This window comes from Meriones unguiculatus, chromosome 21, assembly GCF_030254825.1.
Source record: "Meriones unguiculatus strain TT.TT164.6M chromosome 21, Bangor_MerUng_6.1, whole genome shotgun sequence".
NCBI classification, from domain to species: domain Eukaryota; kingdom Metazoa; phylum Chordata; class Mammalia; order Rodentia; family Muridae; genus Meriones; species Meriones unguiculatus.
The window spans coordinates 19,166,461-19,184,855 of record NC_083368.1 but is presented as its reverse complement, the minus strand read 5'-3'; the positions used below and the strand labels follow the sequence as shown (position 1 = coordinate 19,184,855).

General features: G+C 40.5%; 1 protein-coding gene across 1 annotated transcript; it reads left to right on the top strand.

Annotated features, from left to right (window-relative positions):
• The first annotated feature begins 765 nt into the window (after positions 1-765).
• Psmc2 (proteasome 26S subunit, ATPase 2) lies at positions 766-18,153 on the top strand. The gene is made up of 12 exons (XM_021647651.2): positions 766-983; positions 7,665-7,702; positions 8,303-8,384; positions 9,093-9,192; positions 12,362-12,493; positions 12,890-12,962; positions 13,434-13,529; positions 14,142-14,306; positions 15,380-15,467; positions 17,442-17,644; positions 17,736-17,832; positions 17,913-18,153. Exons 1-12 carry the CDS (start codon positions 914-916, stop codon positions 18,068-18,070), a joined length of 1,302 nt encoding a protein of 433 aa, XP_021503326.1. The 5' UTR covers positions 766-913; the 3' UTR covers positions 18,071-18,153.
• Positions 18,154-18,395: the final 242 nt, after the last annotated feature.

Sequence of the window (18,395 nt, the reverse complement as noted above, 5' to 3'; positions counted from 1 at the left end):
ATTCTCTCAAACTTTATTTTCTTAAAACAAAACAAAACAAAAAAAACCCAGCCGTCCATGAGTGGGGTGTGGTGGTGCACTCCCTTTGTCCCCAGCCCTCAGGGACATAGATGTCTGTAAGTTTGAGGCCAGTCTTGTCTACATAGCGAGTTCTAGGACAGCCAGGGCGACATAGAGAGGCCCTGTCTTAAGGAGGAAAACTAGCCACTCAAAAAAAAAAAAAAGTGCTTTTGATTTGCATTTTCCAAGGGTTGAAACTTTGTGTTCATTTGTTGACATTTGTGTGTATGCTTTAAAGAAATATCTGCCCAAGTTCTTTTCCCACCTTCCTACTTCCCTCTTTTAAACATTATTCCCTTTCCCATCATAAAAACCAGATTGTTGTCTTGTTAAGTTGTAGTTTTTTTGTATAACTTGAATACACATTCCCTAACAGAAATGCATTACCTTCATTCTATTTGTAGCCTAGCCACCAATTAACTGTGTCTAAAACTGCCAGGCATTTTACACACAGTTATTTAGTGCCTTCCCAATCTTGTGAAGTCAAGAGGAAATTAAAATTTTAGAGATGTAATAAATTACCCGACTGTATGTATTTTTTATTAGTGACTAAATCAAGATTTAAGCTCGTCAAACTGAGCCAGGGTTAATCTTGGAAGTTCCTGTTCGGAAAGATCAGGATTGGTGAGGGAGGGAGGGAGGTGGACAAATGTCTCCTAAAATGTAATCCTTCCGAAGTCTGGGCTTAGCACAACCTACAGCCAGCTACTCTCTTCAGCCCCTAGGCGCAGTTGTAAAGGGCAGCCAGTGCGCTCAGCTATTTCCGGTGGGGAAGAGAAAGGGAAGACACCGCCGGAAGCGAGGAAGGTGCTGTGTAATCAGTGAGAAGCGGAGACGCTTGGCGCCTGCTAAAATGCCGGATTACCTAGGTGCGGACCAGCGGAAAACCAAAGAGGATGAGAAGGACGACAAGCCCATCAGAGGTGAGAGGGCGCGGGCTCGCGCTCCGAGCCGGGAGAGGCCAGCGCCGGCCCCGCCGAGGCGCGGGAGTCCCGCCGCTTCGGTGCTCTGCCCGCTCTGGACCCGAGCGCTGACAGGCCTGGGCCGCAGCCCCTGCCTGCCTCCTAGTTTGTCCTTGCTCACTTCAAGCTCTGGATTCTTATCCCGCCGACCGATTATTTTTAATCTTTGTTTTGTTTTTTTTTTCAATCGATGTTTTATCAGGCGTTAAAGTTCCCGTCTCTAGTGTGGCCTTGCAGGTCTCCAAAAAGTGGCCAGCCTGGTGAGGTTTGAGTTCTACCTCCCGGCCCCATCCCTTCCTCCCCAGCTGTGGCAGCTTAGTGCTAACTGTGTAGCGACGATCCTGAAACGCGACGTTCAGAACTGGAGTCAGAAGAGATAAAGTCTCTCGTCCATGTCCCCATATTCTAATCAGTGCTACTGCCAGCCAAGCAATGGGTTGCCATTTTACATTTCTTTCTAGATATTTTAAATATACATGGAAGTGTGTGTGTGTTAATGTATCTTGCTCTATATCAGCATCTTGAATTTAGAGATTCATGACAGCAAGTGCTTGTCTCTATACAAAATGTTATGGTTGTACAAAAACGTTTAATTATTGATGGAGATTTCGAATGTTCCAGCCTATAGATGACCGAGTCATATAACTCACCACATGGAAGTATAGGCTAAATTCTAGAAGCAGGGTTGTCATTTTGCCAAATTATTCCCCATAGAGACTAGACTTGTTGACATTTTTTCATTTAGTGTATGAGATGTGGTCAACATTTTTCATACAGTTACTCCCTCCTTTTTTTCTAGTCTCATCTTCATGCTTTGTTTTAAACTTTTTTTTAACCTTAAAGACTATTTTTCAGTGTTGTAATGTCTCACTTATGATAATTATTAATTACAGTTTATTGACTTTGTATCCCAGTTGTAAACCCCTCCCTCAGCCCCTCCCAATTCCACCTTCCCTCCCTCATCTCCTCCCATCCTCTCCCGACTCACTTTTCTCTTAACAACCTCAACCTCTTTTAGCATCCATCCTTCACTGATTATGCCTCTTCCCCAGAGAAGGCATTTTTTTTTTCTTCACTCCACGCCCCGTAAAAGTTTTACACCATTGAAAGTTTCAGAGGTACTCAGGACCTATTGGAAAGCTTAGTTAGAAAGTTTGTATTTCATTTGTTTGTAGTAACCAATGTCTTTCTCTGGAAATGGTATTTTGTAAAAGAGTAAGATTATTTTGGAATTGAGGTATGACTACAGTGTGTTGGATTTTATGTGTATCTTATGTGCTCTTTACAGAAACACTGAAGGGAAAGTCCCCTGTATGTTAGATGATGAAATCAATGCTAGAGAAATTAAATGGTTTTCCTAAGGTAACCTGGGAGAAATATGACCTTCTTTTATTTAAGCCTATTTTTGCTGCAATTTCCAGCCCCATATACTTTTGGCTTCTGCCTTGGTTCTGTGGCATCATTTTGAGTCTCTTCAGCAATTTGATACCCTGGGATCACCTGACTTCTGACTTTCATCCTCATCTGTGTCTCAGGTGATGGCTCTTAGACACTATTTTCACTTCTAAAATGGCAAGCTTCCCATTACACCTTTTGCTCTCCCTTTTTTAATTCCGGGAACTTCATTGTTTTGAGTCTCTTTTGGCTCACAGGCCATCCACATTGTTCAAAGCAGTTTAACCTTGTTGATCAAGTTACTTCAATTCCAGCTTTGATTTCTCCTGGCCCCTCCTGCTGATTATGGTCTTGTGACTGCTGACCCCATTTGTTTGCTGGAGTAAGTAGTCTTGGTCAAGCTTTTAACCTCTTCTGCAAGCCCTCAGTGTAGTTCTGTGTTCCTGGCTGATGACTTTTTTCACCTTTCCCCAGGAGTTCTCTTCTATGGTTCCTTTCACTCAGTTCTGCCTCTGAGGACTTGTGCCAGTTTCTGTCAGGTCTGTCCTCCTCTGTTCCTGGTCTTATCTCTTTCTCTCCCCTAGGACTTTGTCACTGCTCCTGTTTGTGTATCTACAGAATTTCCTCCTTTTGTTTCTGTAAATATAGTAGTAATCTACTTTGTCCTAAAAACATACAGTTGAGAAAATATTTTTTTTTCAATCTGCAACCCATTTTCTTTTTTACTGTCTCTTCTCCCCTCCCTCCTTGTCTTGCTTTCTCTCTCACTCCCTCCCTTCCTTTCCTTTCTTTTATTGTCTAAACAGCAGAAAGGAGGACCTAGATATAAATCTTGACATTGGTTCTTACTAATTGGCCGTGTAATAATAAACAAATCACCTACATTTATTTTTCTTCAGTGTAGTTTGGGAATAATTTTATTTGTGGGATGAAATATATATCCATAATATACATTACATTTGTCTCTAATCACTGTCTCACATGACTCTTTGGTCAGAGGCGGCTTCTGTGGTCCTATGTCTGCTGGGTTACTAGGTAACCTGGGCCTTACTAAGCTTCTGTAACGGACCTTCATTGTGTATCTTTCCCTGCTGTTTCTCCTTCCTTCATTCTGTCCTGTAATAATTTCTCTAATATTTCCTTCCTGGTGATTTCATCCATTCACATCTGGAACTGTCTCTTCTCAGATATAATTCTCAATTAACCTTTATAAAAGTTTATTGTGGGAGATGGCAAGCAGGGTAGGATCAGTCCTTGGTAGCCGCTTTCCTCATGGCCACTAATGTTCTGTTCAGCTCTGTACTGCTTCCTCTCTTGGAGCATCCCCACCAAGCGGATGAACTTGATGATGAACTTCTTGATGAACTTGCCCTCTGTTTGCTCTTGGAGACCTTGAGAAGCAGCATTCATAAAGTCACACCTCCTGGACCATGTCGTCAAAGCACTTGTTGTGTTTAGCAAGCCATAGAAACCGGTCTTTGTTGAGGTCCATTGGCTGCTACTCTCCAATGGCAGCCAAGACCAGAAGGATTGGAACCCAGTTAATCTTTTTGACTTCATATTGGCACTGAAACTCTCCTGTCCAATTTCTCTGCATTCTGGATTGTCACATTGGGATATGCTGGTGTGTGAGTGAGCCTTAAGACCACTATTAGATTCTGAAGTTAATAGGACATGCCATTGAACTTAGATATTTAGTTGTGACTATGACTTTATTGTGGATAGATACAAAGCAAAATCTGCAGAGACAAAAGGGACAGAGAACATGAGGTGACATCCAGAGGAAACCAGGAATAAAAATTGCACAGATAGATGCTCCTGATTGCCTCAACAACAAGATACAATGGCATATATAAAATAATTAACCAGTTGGGGAAGGGTGTTGGAGACTCAGGGCCGGAGCCCAGTTTTTTGTTTGTTTTGTTTTTCTGACTGGAGTTGAATATCTAGGCAGGTTTTGCCTAGTACATAGTGAAATTGCTGACTCTCAGAAAGAAAGTTGGTATTCTGCATAAACTGTTATTTATGAAAGTAGTTGGCACAGTGAACTACTCTGTCAGTTCTGGAATGATAAAAATTCCGCAGCCGAAGGATAGCAGGCCAGCCACTCTGCTGACTCTTCTTTACAGGCAGAGATACCTGAAGCTTAGGAATATTGAGATGGAAATAAGTATATCTCTTTGCCAACCAGTTCCTAGTTATTTCTGTGCACTGAGTTCCCAGGTACAAAGCTTGTAAATTGTGTTTGATTCTTCCCTTCCTCAGCTTCCAATTTAGTATGTTGCTCTGTGCTTTGGATTCTTTTTCTCCAGGTTTTTCTAACCCTGGTTTTTTCTTTTCTTCTTGTTTTTTGTTTTGTTTTGTTTTGTTTTTATTTTTACGGTGCTAGGGATTGAGCATCCAGCTTGCTCTCTCTATTTCTTCCGTGTGTGTGTGTGTGTGTGTGTGTGTGTTTGTGTGGTTTTGTTGGTTGTTTTAAGACACGACTTCTGTGTGTAACCTTGGCCATCCTGGAACTCATTCTGAAGACCAGGCTGACCTCAAATTCACAGAGATCCACCTGGCCACTGCCTCTGAGTTGCTGGGATTAAGGTATGTGCCACTACACCTGGCACCTCCAACTACTAACATGCTAGGCCCAACTTTGTCTTGTGATTTGCAACATTCTGAGAGTCTTGTGACCTCTGATTGGCCTCATGTATTCCACTTTGTTGCTTAGCCAGTTCTCCCTAAGGTACAGTTCTGTGGATTTTTTTTGAGACAAGAGTCTTACCATGTATCTCTGGCTGTCCTGGAACTCACTATGTAGATCAGGCTGGCCTCAAACTCACAGAGATACTGCCTACCTCTGCTTCCCAAGTGCTGGAATTGAAGGTGTGTACCACCCACGCCCAGCTAAGGTACAGTTTTTTAATGTTAACATATGCTGTGGTCTTTACAGACTCTTCCTGGCATTCATGGATTATCTTACCAGTACCCTAAATCTCCCCTACCTAGGGCCTCTTACTCCCTAACAAGAACACTGCTTCACCAAGACCACTCTAGTTGCTGTTAATCAAGAATGCTTTTTCTTCTACTCACACTTAAAAAGGAACCCATCCTTCTGTGTGGAAATTATCTTCCCAGATTGAAAAGCTTTCTTTATTATATGTACATTTGATTAAAAAAAAAAAACATTTGTTTATGGGTGTTTTGCTTACATGTATGTATGTGTAACACATGTGTGCCTGCAGAGGCCAGAAGATATTACATACCCTGGAACTGGAGTTACAGGTGGTTGTGAGTAACTCATGTTGGTGCTAGGAATCCAGCCTCAGTACACTGGAAGAGCAGCCGAGTTCTCTTAACCTCTAAGACAGTTCATCAGCCCCTATGGTTGATTTTTTTATATCCATAGAAAATATATTTTGTGAAGTCTTGCAAATGGTGAATTAACAAATGCTAGACCATTGCTTGTGGAAGGAAAGAATTCTTTTACACTATACACACATACACACACACAAACATACAATGTATATCTTACAGATTTTAATGTTACATTCTAGAAACAACTTATCCTGATAGGTGTTTCTTGTTTCTTCTTTATTTTTACAGAAGTGATGTTACTTGTCTAAGGCTATCACACTGACAGATGCCAGAATTGGGATTCATTTCTGCCAGAAATGAATGGTGGTGGCTGAGCTTCTGAAACTGAACTACATTGGCTCCTACCTGTCATATCACCTCTGTTTGAAATCGATGAGCCTTCTGTTGTTGAATGCACACAGAAGCACATGGCTGTCGACATGGAGGTCATAGTTAAATTTTAGTGACTAGGCAAATGCACAGTGCACAGTGTACCATTAAAGAAGTAAAGACTATGTGTCATTTACAGATAGACTAAGTCATTTGTGACACCAGGTAACCACTGATAACATTTAGGTAATCACCAGCTAAGACTCCTCTTCATATATTTCTTTGAAGATCAGAGAAACAATTTATTAGAGTTTTGTACGCAACCCTTTATCTCCAACAGTTTCTCAGAACAATGTGTGCAATCCTGAAAAATTTATGAATTGTTGAATACATAAAAGACAATATGTAAGTTATGAAGCATACCATGAATGCACAATCAACACACTGGTGCTGTTAATAGGTGCCCTGTTCACTTGCCCCCTTAACATTGCTTGCCTCCAGATATCACTATTATGTGACATTTCATATTTTTTTTTATGCTTAGCTTCTTTTTTTATTACAGTTTATTTACTTTGTATCCCAGCTGTAACCCTCTCCCTCATCCCTTCCCAATCCCACTATCCCTCCCTCATCTCCTCCCATGCCCCTCCCCAAGTTCACTGATAGGGGAACTCCTCCTTCTCTTCTTTCTGACCCTAGCCTATCAGGTCTCAGTACTGGCTACATTGTCTTCCTCTGTGGCCTGGTAAGGCTGCTCCCACCTTAGGGAGAGGTGATCAGAGAACCAGCCACTGAGTTCATGTTAGTCCCTGTTCCCATTACTATGGAACCCTCTTAGAGACTGAGCTGCCATGCTACATCTTGCAGGGGTTTTAGCTTATCTCCATGCATGGTCCTTGGTTGGAGTATCAGTCTCAGAAAAGACTCCTGTGCCCAGATTTTTTGTTTCTGTTATTCTCCTTGTGGAGCTCCTGTCCCCTCCAGGTCTTTCTATCTCCCTCTTCTTTCAGAAGATTCCCTGCACTCTGCCCAGGTCTGGCTATGAGTCTCAGTATCTGCTTTGATACCCTCTTTATAAAGAGAAATTATATGCATATTCAGCAATTTTTAAACTTTATTTGACTTATATACTTGAATAGCTTTCAATAAGAACTGTTATCCTTTTAATGGCTGCTTTGGATTTCTTTTTTGTTGGTTTTATCTTTTTTGTTTTTTATTTGGGTTTTTCTGTGTAGCCCTGGCTGTAGACCAGGCTGGCCTTGAATTCAGAGATTCTCCTGCCTCTGCCTCCCAAAAATGCTGGGATTTAAAGGCGTGTGCTACCACTGCCCTGCTGCTGCTTTGTATTTCATTGTATGAGTATAGCATGGCTATTTAACCAAGATCCATAATGGGTATGTTTTGTTTGTGCAGTATATAAAGTATATAAAATGGTAATCTTGTATGTAATTCATTCCCTCTTCCCCATTCAGTTTTTGGAACTCAGTTAAAACACTGATTTGAACAGAAAAGTTGACCAGGTGCCCTGTCTTGTTGAACTTCATGTCATGTATTGTTTCTGTTTTGTTTTAGCTCTGGATGAGGGGGATATCGCCTTGTTGAAAACTTACGTAAGTCTTTTAAATGGTTACAACATTGTGTGTGTGTGTGTGTGTGTGTGTGTGTGTAGATGATTTGTGTTTAAACAAGAACTGTTTGTCTCTAAAGTGATGAGAAGGGAATAGCCAAGAGTTCACACTAATTAAGAAGAGCTGCCTGTCTGCCCAAAGTGTCTAGGTGGCAACAGAGTGGGTATATAGGGTGCTTTAACTCACTCCTGATCTTCATGTAGCCTCTAAGAAGGAGTGGCAAAATACTGTAGAGGTTTGTTGAAATTAAAATGTATGTGTCAGAATTAGATTTGAAATGGAAATTTTAGATGTATAGAAATCGGGTACTTCTCAGCTAGGTGTGGTGGCTCTCATCTGTCGCCAGCACTCAGGATTGCCACAGTGGGAGGCCAGCGAGGGGTACTCAGTAAGGTGCAGATCAACTGCAGGCTGAAACTGTCAGGAAGTACACAAGTAACAGCTTAGGAACATGTCTGAAATGGTCTGCCTCCTCTTCCCCAGGCTCTGACACAGTAAGACTGTCACTGTTGAAAGTTGTAGCTGACGTGAGTAAACAGCTGATATTCAGATGTTTTAATTAAACCGATCTTTATCACCTAGGGTCAGAGTACTTATTCTAGGCAGATCAAGCAGGTTGAGGACGACATTCAACAACTTCTCAAAAAAATTAATGAGCTTACTGGTATGTATTTATCCCTACTTCCTTTCTTTAAATGAATTATTGATTGTGCTAAAATTTTTTAAATAGAAATTTGAAGTAAAATTTGAGGTTAAATCATGAATTATAGGTTTTTTTTAAAAAATCTTAATAAACATATTTAACGCTCTTTTACTATATACTTTTTTATAGCTGTATTTAATCTTTATGTAATTGAGTAACATCATCCTTTATACAAGTAATATTTCTTCTGGTCAAAGAAGAAATAGTTGAGCAAACTCTAATATATCTAAAACTTATATTGGATAAAAATACGGGTTTTTTTGTTTGTGTGTTTTGTTTTGTATTTTCCAGTATGGCTATTGCCTGATTGTTGGCACTTTCTTGGGAATTTAAATAGTGAAGCCTTATAGTACAAAAAAAACCAAAAGTCAAGTAGGCGTTGCTTTTTTGGTTTTGGTTGCTTTGGGACAGTGGTTGTGGGTGGGGGCTATAGGATAATGATAGTGTCTGAAGGCGTTAGGCATTAGTGCCTGTGGTACGAGTAAGGTAGTACTTGTGCTATATAGTGGCCAGAAGGCAGGGATGCTGCTGAGCATCCTGCAGAATGTATAGGACACTTCCCTGGAAAATGGGGTTATTCAGCCCAAATGCCAGTAGAGCTGGGGTTGAGAAAGTTAGTCTTCGAGCGATGTAATACATTTTCCTGAATCTTGTCATCATTCTCTGTAGGTATTAAAGAGTCTGACACTGGCCTGGCACCACCAGCCCTCTGGGATTTGGCTGCAGATAAACAGACACTTCAGAGTGAACAGCCTTTACAGGTTGCCAGGTATGCACGATGCTCTTTGGGAACTTGTGGTTATTTCCAAGCACATTTTAGACTTTGAGACTAATACAGTAGTTTAAAACCTTTTTCGATTCACATTTTATAAAAAAAGCTTATAGGATATAAGCATCTTGAATTAAAATTTTGTATTTTAAGTAATTATTAAAAACACATGAAATTACGAGTATATAAATGATTTAGATGATCAGAAAGTACAGGGCACAGTACAAAGACCTCAATTCTCATGCTGTAGTGATCCTTCTAATCCTCTTATGTGTGTCTGCATGCAAAGAAGTAAATCTTGTGTCCTTAGTTTTTTTATGACATTTATTTATTGTGTGTGAGCACTCCCATGTGCAGAATTTGGCTGTGGGGGTCAGAAGATAACTTTGGGATCCTCCTGTTTACCATGTGGATTCTAGAGCGTAAACTCAGAGCATCGGGTTTGGTGGCAAGCCCCTTTACCTGCTGAGCTGTCCATCCTACCAGCCCCTTGAGGTTTTTGGTTTTTTGTTTGTTTGTTTGGTGTGTGTGTTTTGGGTTTTCAAAACAGGGTTTCTTTGTGTAGCCTTAGCGGTGCTGGAACTAACTCTGTAGAGCAGGCTGGCCTTGAGATCACAGAGATCTGCCTGCCTCTGCGTCTTGAGTGCTGCTAATAACAGTGTTTGCCACCTCCACCACTGCTGCCCGGCTGATAGGTTTTGTTTTTGAGTCTGTCTTGGTAATACAGCGTAGGAGTCTCTATGTGGACTAGGCTGACTTGTGGTTGGGATGGTCCTTTAGCTTCTGTGTCTTGAAGGCTGGGATTGCAGATCGGCTGTGCCGTGTTCATGCCAGCTTTATTTCTTTTTATGGATATGTTCTGTTCTGGTGTTCTTTCTTTGTTAAAATGGAGTGTGATCCTGTTACCATACTTTTCTCTCACCCTGTTCTCAAACTCACTAATGACTTTTAGACATGACTTAGTTCTTTGATGATAATCTGTAATACTTACTTTAAAGTTTTCCTTTAATGAGACCAGCACATTAGCTACCTGAGAGATAGTTTCTATTGGTGATTTCATATATTCTCTATATTGACTTACTTCTTTCCTTTTTTGATATCTCAAATTTTTATTTTGATTTTAAATTTTAATTTTTTTGTCTGTCTGGGGTGTGGTTCAGTAATGGCTCTCGCTTAGCATACAGAAGGCCCATGGTTTCATCTTCAACACTGGGATGAAAACATAAGAACTAGGCATTGTGTTACATCAGCTCTGGAAATGAGGTTCCCCCTTGCCCAGTGTTGGTTTTTGTTAGTACTTGCTATTCTTTTTTAAATTTGTTTTGTTTTTGCTTTTCTTTTTGTCAGCCTCTTGTTTGCTCATCCGATGATCAATGACTGTGGCTGATTGCTTTTCTTAGATTCCCTGTTCATGTTTCCTAACTAAACTTGGAGTCAGCTCAGATAAAAACAGGCCCTGAGAGAGCAGAAGGATAGGCGGACACTTGGTGGTTCTTTGAGTTTGGACTCTGAGGAGTGCTGGATGCATTCTGTCACTCTAGTACCTGTCAGGCTTCTGTTTTTCCTGGCACCACGGTTAGGATGCTGGTGTCTTTCAGGTTTTCTGCAGTGTGGAGAGGAGGAAGAGACTGAGTTGAATTAAATGCCCTATGATTTATTTGTTCTTACTGAGGTTCAGCCATTTCTAAATTTCCCTTATTTTTAATGTTTTTAAAATTAATTATTAATTCTGAAGAGGTGCCACAGCATGTCTGTAGATATCAAACTCAGATCATTAGGCTTGGGAACAAACACCATTTCCCACTGAGCCTCAAGAGCCACCAGCCTTTAAAAAAAGACTCCTTTAATAATTTCCAAGTTTGTGGAATGCTGATTGTGACTGGTTTTGCAGCATTCTCACTGCTTCTAAGGAGGAGTAGGCTTGAAGGTACTTTCTTAGGCAGCCGTTCTGTAAGTTAGTTTCTGTATAAGTACTTTTTCTTTTTTTAAGGGCGGTCTCTCGCTCTGTAGCCCAGGCTGGTCTCAGACTTGTAGTGATCCTCCTGCCTCCTCTCAAGTGTTGGGATTATAGGCATAGGGAAACATACCAGCCTACTTTTTAAACTGATCAGCCAGATGTGATGGTGGACATGGTAGTCCACACCTATGATCCTAGCACTCCCGAGGCTACATCAGGAGGCTCACTCACCACATATGTGATGCAACCCCAGATATATGTTAACACCATGTTTAAACCAAAAAACAAATGAATACTCCTTTCCCTGCCTTCCCCATGATTAAAAATACCAAAATCTACCTATGTTCCTATGGAGCAGCAGGTAGCGGTCAGCTAAAGTAATCAGATACTTACTTCTCCATTAGAAGACCTTGCCTGCCAATAGAAAAGTCTTGTCATATATGCTGAATACAAAATGCTCCTCCTTCAGTCCTGTCAGCATGGACACTTTAAGGCAGTTTTGCATTTCTCTGTATTTGTTGCTATGACTTATGCAATAGCTGCCTAAACACGTGTTATATATTCTATTTTCTTTATTAGGTACTTGGACACACATGCTGTATGTATTAACTTTTACCAGATATCTCAGAGTGAATATTTTCAAATTAAAAATAAAAAAAAAAAAACAAAACATGCCTATGATCCCATCACTGGGGAGGTACAGCTAGTTGTGTCTCTGAGTACAAGGCCAGCCTGGTCTACAGAGTGAGTTCCAGGACAGCCAGGGCTATCTGCCTCAAAAAACCAGAAACAACAATAAAAATGGATTTAAAATGTGAACCCAGGGAAAAATGAAAACATGTAATTACTGAATTTGATATAAGAAACAGGGCTACATTCTTAATAGAGAAAATGAAAAGAAAGCCACCTAAGACAAAAAGGTGTCACTGATAATAAAGGGACATGAAAAGGAAAGCCAAATTTGAGAAGCACTAATGAAACTTGGCTTTATTTTTTTCTGGGGAAGGGTATCTGAAGTGTTTATGGCTCAGCCGAGGTTGAGCGGCCCCTTGAGGGTGAACATAAGAAGGATCTGGAGCAGTGGCCCAGCTGGTGCAGCTGGGGTCACACTTGCTCCGGCTCACACTGCACACCCTGGAAGGAATCCACTGACTTGAACTCACTGTTAGTGCTTTAGTTTCCTTACTCTCATGAAGCCTTTTGTTGTGTTAGATGTACGAAGATAATCAATGCTGATTCAGAGGACCCAAAATACATTATCAATGTAAAGCAGTTTGCCAAGTTTGTGGTGGATCTCAGTGATCAGGTGGCACCCACTGACATTGAAGAAGGGATGAGAGTTGGGTAAGTTCACACTGTGACTTTATTTTGAATGAGTAAACAGAATACCGTAGAGTACAAAGGATGGTTAGTACAATTCATGATCTCGCCTTCTCTGAGAGCTGCCTGGCTTCACTCCAGGGTAGCCTTCCCTCTCCCACTGCTGCTTCTTATGCCTGGCTTGATGTGTCTGTCTTAAAGCAGCTAAGGTGGAGGCAGAACTTGTTTGAGAACAGTCAGTGAGGATTGACTGAATGTCTGTAGAATACATAATAACTTGCTCTTCGTAACTTTTTCTCTTCCTACCTTTTGAAACTGTCTTTTTTGCATATAATGTGGCTTTAAAGGTAAATATAAGTCAGAAAAGGTCCTCTTAGAACTTAAAGAGCATCTATTTCATTTTTATTTTTACTTCCTTAGTGTGGACAGAAATAAATACCAAATTCACATTCCACTACCTCCTAAGATTGACCCAACAGTTACAATGATGCAGGTAAGAAATGTGGAAAAATTTAATATAATTGTGAGCCAGGCATAGTGGCTCATATCTGTAATCCAGCATTTGGGAGGCCTAGGCTGAAGGATTGCCATGAATTAAAGCCAGCCTCAGCTACAGAATGAAAGCCTATTTCATAAAAACAAAACCCCAAAACAGAAAGAGCAATTGCATTTATTCCAAAAAAGTTTGAAGCTTTTAAGCAGCTAATGTAGGTAATATACCAAACAGTTACCAAAAATTTAAAAATATTTGGGAAGTGTTTGTCATTTAATGACATAATATGTAGCTTAACAAATAATTCTAAGATACTGGAATTAATTGATATTCTAACATATAACATAGTTCTAAATCCCTTTTTATGAACATGGTTATTACAGACTGTATTGTATGGTCCTAAGTCTTCTGTGGAGGATCTGGTCTGCTACTCAAAAGCCTAAACTCATTTGTGTAATCTTTCTCTTATAGGTGGAGGAAAAACCTGACGTCACATACAGTGATGTTGGTGGCTGTAAGGAACAGATTGAGAAATTGCGAGAAGTGGTTGAAACCCCACTACTCCATGTAAGTAGATGAGTATCTCCTCTTGTAAAGCTGCAGTGATCTACTGGGCAGTGAACACTAACGTTGCTTGTGTTCTCCAGAGCTTTTGAATGTTCTATTTTTCTTAATGAAAACTTCTGATAGGATACAGGTGTGGAAAGATTAAATTTCATTAGAGAGCAAACAAAAAAATTGAGTGGCTGGTGTATTATAAGCAGATCTGCTATTTAGATTTATCAGTCCAAGGAAATTGGAGGTGTGGCCTATAGTGATAGGTATATAGAAGAAAATTGTTATTATAGAAGAAAATTGTTCCAGTGACATGAAGAAAAAAAAACGTTAAACCATGGAGGATAGTGGAACATAGAATACAAGATGAATTGATTTTTTAAAGCATTGTAAATATTTAAAGTGAAAATTATGTAGTAAAGATTGTAAAGCATCTTCAAAAGCCATTTAGATGCATTGATATGATTTTAGTTTAAATATTGTCTTACAATAAGTAAAATTATTTTAGACCAAGTACACAAATTCTAGATCTAAATTGTTTCAGTGTAGAAGTCTTATTTTTATATTATCTTACATTTTTATTATACAGAAATGGTAAGTGTGAAATTTGTGTCTCTGTCACAGCCAGAGAGGTTTGTTAACCTTGGAATTGAGCCTCCAAAGGGCGTGCTGCTGTTCGGTCCTCCAGGCACAGGCAAGACACTCTGCGCTAGGGCAGTTGCTAATCGGACTGACGCCTGCTTCATTCGAGTTATTGGGTCTGAGCTCGTCCAGAAGTATGTTGGCGAGGTAAAGTGAATTGGTCAAAACTAAAGTTCTGTGAGAGATTTGTGATGTGTGCATGAAATTTAGAAAATATTTCAAGTAGGCTACCTTTTAAAATTCTGATAAACATGTTTTCTCCCAAAAGGATGGCATTCAGTGCAGTTTTGGTGTATGAGGTAAAATCCCCACAAATGCTGGGTAAATGAAATTTTAGTTCAGGGACAGTATTCTGTGATTTAATGAGAAAGAGAAAATATGGACTGTCTATATTTGTGGGCAGGGCTATTTACACACACACACATAGTCACACAGGTGTTTAACTAAGTACATATATTAGGTAAACATCTATAGCTGTATATATTATAATCTAAAACATAGTTTAAAATGCTTAGGATTACCAGAAGGGCTGTGTGACTTAGTATGAATTTTAATTTTAATGTTTTGATCACAGCTTAATCAAAATCAGTGATCAGTAATTCCAAGTGACAGATTGAACACTTTATTTCCTCAAGTTTTGCTGAATGTCAACATAGCTGGTGGCATGCCTATAATCCTGGCATTCTGGGAGGCAGAGGCAGGCTGATCTCTGGGTTCGAGGCCAGTCTAGTCTACAAAGTGAGTGCGGGACAGTCAAGGCTACACAGAGAAACCCTTCTTCCAAAACAAAACAAAACAGAAAAAGAGTGTTAATTTGACCATGGCTAGTCTGAACCTTAGTGCTGTTAATAGCCATGAAACTATATGATACTGTCTTGAGGCTAGCAAGATTAATTTGATAATACAGGTAGCAAACCAGTCTTGTCTTTGTTTTTTGTTTATTTTTGTGTTTTTGAGACAGTGTCTGTGCAGCCCTACCTGTCCTGGAACTCGCTTTGTATATAAGGCCAGCTTTCAACTGAGGTCCCCTGCCTCTGCCTCCTGAGTGCTAAGACTAAAGGTGTGTGCCACCACTGCCTGCCTCAAACTTCAGTCCTTTTTAAAACTGCTTTAGATGAGTACGCTGTTTAAAAAGTGTTAATAAGTGTGTAGTATAGTTTATATATTGTACTTTAAAAGATTTTGAAACCAACTCTGTAATAATCAAATTTTCTCATTAGGGAGCTCGAATGGTTCGTGAGCTTTTTGAAATGGCCAGGACAAAAAAAGCCTGCCTTATTTTCTTTGATGAAATTGATGCCATTGGAGGTATGGATAATATTTTATTGATCTCGTTACTTTTTATTATGTGTGTGTATACACACGTGCGCGCATACAGTGCGATAGTATGCATGTGGTTAAAGGACAACCTATGGGGTCAATTCTCTCCTACCATGTGGGTCACAGGGATCAAATTCAGCTTGTCAAGCTTGGTGGCAGGCACCTTTGCCCCCTGAATAATATCCCTGAATGATACTTCAAAGAATTACGTAGACTAGGACTGGCTTGAAACCTACAGAGACAGTATTGAAAGATGTGTGTTGACTCCTGTCATTTCTGCTGCTTTTGTAGTGTTTGAGGTTTTCTTAACACTCATTTGCTTAACCACTGTTATAACATTGTTTCTTTCCTGTAGTCTCCTAGATGTACTTGTTCTTTTTAGTCCAAAAACCTTTCATTATCCTCTGTAGAACTGAGTTAGTGGTCACAGATTCTTTAATATTGCTTTTATCATGGAAAGCTTTTTAGTTCTTCAATCATCATCATCATCATCCGTAGTAGCATCTTTCAACTATTAGTGAGAAGAAAGGTAAAGCTATATTAACAGATAATATGGAACATGTCTGCCTCTTCGGCCACAGAGATCCTGCAAACCAGGCCAACTTCATTCTTCGGGAATAGAGGATGAGAAAAATGAAGTTGGGCATGGTGGGCCTGTAATCCCAGCACTTGGTTTTTTGAGACAAGATTTCTTTGTGTTAACAGAGACCAGGCAGTCATGGCCTTGCTTTGTTGAGTAGGCTGGCCTTGAACTCTCAGAGATCCACCTGCTTCTGCCTCCCGCGTGCTGGAATTAAGGGCGTGTCAGGCATAAGTCTTTTTCAAATGGTGTCTTGCTTTTGTGAGTTGCCTTGTGCTGAACACCCAGTGCTGAGGAAGGTTTTTCCCTACTGTCTCCTGCTGATGCTGTTGCTGCCCTGGGCATGGTCTTTTCCTAGCTATCTAGAATGTTCGATAGTCTTTGCTTTTATTTTCAATTATGTGTGGGCGGGTATGCGCATGTGTGAGCGCAGTCTGCAGGGGACAGAAGGCGCCAGATCCTCCTGGAGCTGGGGTTGCTGGCAGTTGTGAACCGTCTGTGAGGCTTGGGGATGGGACTGGGGTCATCTATAAGAACGGCAAGAGCTCTTAACTGCGAGCCGTCTCCATTCTCCTAACATTCTTTGGATAATTGTTTTTGAGCTTTCCCTAGATTATTACCTGGGGCCCATCTATTCCCGTGATATTCTTTGGATAGCTGTTTTCTAGCTTCCCCCAGATTATTATTACCTGGAGACTCTAGCAGAGGTAATAGATGCCATCTTGAAACTCTTCCCTGCAGAAGTGTTCTTGATTAATTTTCCCGAACGAAATTTCCTGAAGGAATAACTTCAGTGATACTGAAAGAAAACTGTTGAGTCAAATTTATGATGAATTCTTTTTTTTGAGACAAGGTTTCTCTGTGCAGCCCTGTCTGTCCTGGAACTCACTCTGTAGCCTGGCCTCAAACTCAAGAGATCCACTTGCCCCTGCCTCCTGAGTGCTGGCTTTAAAGGCATGTGCCACCACTGACCAGCTTATGGTGATTTCTTTCTAAAGCAAAGATTTGTCCAAGTTCAAACTGAGCAGAATTCCAGCACTGAGAAGGCCAAGTGGACACAAAATCTCATCCCTAACCAAGAAGCTATTTGCAATTGATCCCTGCTGGGAAATGGAAAAAAACAAAATCAATATTCTTCAGTGGAATGTCACTGTTAATATCAACCCAGCTCAGCCTAGTAGTAGTTTACCAGCACAAAACAGGCTACATACTTTTTGTGTCTTTTTGTTTCAGTTTGTTTTCCTTTGGTATATTTTGCTTTCTAATTTGTTTTATAACTTAGAAGTAGGGTGTGCGCTTTGCTGAAAGGGAAGGCTGTGAGCCAAGGTATGCCATTTTCAGGTCCTGAGTGGACATGAGGTGCTTCTCTGTTATCTTGTCAGGGGCTCGGTTTGATGATGGCGCTGGGGGTGACAATGAAGTGCAGAGAACGATGTTGGAACTGATCAACCAGCTGGATGGTTTTGATCCTCGAGGCAACATCAAAGTGCTGATGGCCACTAACCGACCCGATACTTTGGATCCAGCACTGATGAGGCCGGGGAGACTGGACAGGAAGATTGAGTTCAGCTTGCCTGATTTAGAGGTTAAAAAAACTTACTTCAGAAAAAAATTAAAGTTTTGTCTTTCTGTGATAATATTTTCATTTTAATATATGTGAATTCCTTCATTTTTAGGGCCGGACTCACATCTTTAAGATTCATGCTCGTTCAATGAGTGTTGAAAGGGACATTAGATTTGAGTTGTTAGCCCGACTGTGTCCAAACAGCACTGGTGAGTGGTGGTCTTGTTGGTTTGCCAGTCAGTCTTCATTAACTGTGATTAACTGTTTTTGTTCTCTCTGTGTTGGACAGGAGCGGAGATTAGAAGTGTTTGCACAGAAGCTGGTATGTTTGCAATCCGAGCACGTCGAAAAATTGCTACAGAGAAGGACTTCTTGGAAGCTGTAAATAAGGTCATCAAGTCTTACGCCAAATTTAGTGCTACTCCCCGCTACATGACATACAATTGAGCCCCAGAGGCTTTGAGTGAAAGAACTTCCTGCGCTTGTATGACTTGTTGCCATCTCAAAAAAATAAAAGATTTCAAAATGAAGTAAGTGCTTCCAGATCACTGTTCCCCGCAGTTCCGAATTGTCCAAACAATGTTCCAAGGCACTGTTGACCTGGCCTCGGTCCCCTGTTGTCTGAAGGATTGATGCATAAGCACTTCTCTAACCCAGCAGTAACTCTTGCTCTGCTAGTGCTGCCTGGCACTATACACTAATTGTTTCATTGTCTCTTTGATTGCAGATCCTCAGGCACAAAATGTTTAGGTGTGTTAGGCTCCATTACTTA